Source organism: the organism of the source record quoted next, unplaced genomic scaffold (genome assembly GCF_019419815.1).
Source record: "Pyrus x bretschneideri cultivar Hongxiangsu unplaced genomic scaffold, Pyrus_bretschneideri_v1 Contig4, whole genome shotgun sequence".
Classification (NCBI taxonomy): Eukaryota; Viridiplantae; Streptophyta; class Magnoliopsida; order Rosales; family Rosaceae; genus Pyrus; species Pyrus x bretschneideri.
Genome location: NW_025999723.1, coordinates 13,749,532 through 13,751,445, shown reverse-complemented (window position 1 = coordinate 13,751,445; position 1,914 = coordinate 13,749,532). Strand labels below are relative to the sequence as shown.

At 39.7% G+C, this 1,914-nt stretch overlaps 1 protein-coding gene across 1 annotated transcript; it reads left to right on the top strand.

Annotated features, from left to right (window-relative positions):
• Positions 1-453: 453 nt before the first annotated feature.
• LOC103931118 (acidic endochitinase-like) lies at positions 454-1,631 on the top strand. The gene has a single exon (XM_009340526.3). It carries the CDS (start codon positions 499-501, stop codon positions 1,402-1,404), a length of 906 nt encoding a protein of 301 aa, XP_009338801.2. The 5' UTR covers positions 454-498; the 3' UTR covers positions 1,405-1,631.
• Positions 1,632-1,914: the final 283 nt, after the last annotated feature.

Genomic DNA, 1,914 nt, shown 5'->3' with positions numbered 1-1,914 from the left:
AAGAAGGATTCGGAATGTTATATTAGCTAAAATCTTAGCAGGACTGTAAAAGTCTAAAAAATATCACTTGAACCTTATATCATGTGAACCTTAGATTTGGAATCGCTCTTAGACCTGAGATTTCTTACACGACAGATTCATCCAACTCGAAACAATCCAAAAATAATGGGTTTCGGGTCAACACATTACAAACCTAAAAAATTTGGAATCACTCTAGATTATTTATTGATTTAAAATATTTTTTTTCTTTAATGAATAACAGGTTGAATCATATTACTGTTAATATTAGCGGGTCTAGTGCGGGTCGAGCCATATTATCCGTTCATTTAAAGGGTATTACACGATACCATCGTTAATATATTTAGTATGTTATGAGAATGATATGGAAAACACGACATTCGGGACCCAAAAGTAATTACATCTGTTAATACATCTATAAATATTAAATAGACTGACACCAAAGGAACCGCTGGTACCAATTAGCAATTTAGGATTACTATGGCTTCCATGTTTACCAAGTATTGTTCTAAAGTTGTCATTACCTTCCTACTGATTCTCCCATTTTTGGTTTCGAGGTCGTTCGCCGGGCGCATTGTGGTTTATTGGGGACAAAATGGAGGGGAGGGCACACTAACAGCAACATGTAACACAGGAAGGTACCGGATTGTAAACATAGCATTCCTCTCACAGTTCGGCAATGGCCAGACCCCTCAAATCAACTTAGCCGGGCACTGTGATCCGGCGTCTAACGGCTGTCAAAAAGTGAGCACCGGCATCAGAAACTGCCAGAACCAAGGCATTAAGGTCTTGCTTTCGATTGGCGGCAGCTTGGGGAGTTACACGCTACCATCTGCAGATGATGCTAGAGGTGTAGCGGACTACATATGGAATAACTTCTTAGGGGGGCAATCAAACTCGAGGCCTCTAGGAGACGCCGTATTGGATGGCGTGGATTTCGATATCGAGAGAGGTGAGATTCAGTACGCTGCACTTGCTAGGAGGCTTTCTGAGTATAGCCGGAGAGGTAGAAAAGTGTACTTAAGTGCAGCACCGCAATGTCCGTTTCCTGACCAGAAACTCAATGGTGCACTAACCACTGGCCTATTTGACTATGTTTGGGTTCAATTCTACAACAATCCACAGTGTGAATTCACCTCTAGCAATCCAGATGCCTTCAAGAACTCATGGAACAAATGGACCTCCTCCATACAAGCTGATCAATTCTTCGTGGGGCTCCCTGCTGCGCAGGCGGCTGCTGGCTCTGGCTATGTGCCTTCAAATGATCTGATAAACCAAGTTTTGCCTTTCGTTAAGAAATCTGCAAAGTATGGAGGTGTCATGTTGTATGATAAGTTCAATGATGACAGAAGTGGCTATAGTTCAAAGATTCAAGGGAGCGTGTGATTAAAGCCCCAACTAAAAAATGGCTTAAAAAGTAAGTAAAATAAATAAGTCGTGCCTTTCCATCAGTTTATCGTTTCCTTTGATAATAAAGTGAATGCTTTATATATATATATATAGACACACACACATATAAATACACACACACACACATACGCTGTTCAAATCTTTAAGTTTGTGATGTCTAATAAATTCTTATTTATGTTGAAATCCCAAGTTTATAATTCAAATTTTATGAACTAGAAATTCGCAAGGAAAACTGTACATGGCAAAATTGCCGGATCACCTTTGACACATGCATTCAAGATAACTCATACTTATGAAAGGGGAATCCAATCATCCAATATATTGTATAAATGTAGAGGCTCGGAATCCGCTTTATTTATTTATTTATTTTTATCAATAGTTAGGTGGGGTTCTAACAGAGTAGGGAGAAATGGTGGATGAGCTTCGAACCCCAGTGAGAAGGGTCACATGAGTGCTTAATTTTCACTATAACACTAGCCCTCATTG

Excerpts from the sequence above, each read along its gene's own strand:
- LOC103931118 (XM_009340526.3), top strand. The coding sequence starts at position 499 with ATGGCTTCCATGTTTACCAAGTATTGTTCTAAAGTTGTCATTACCTTC.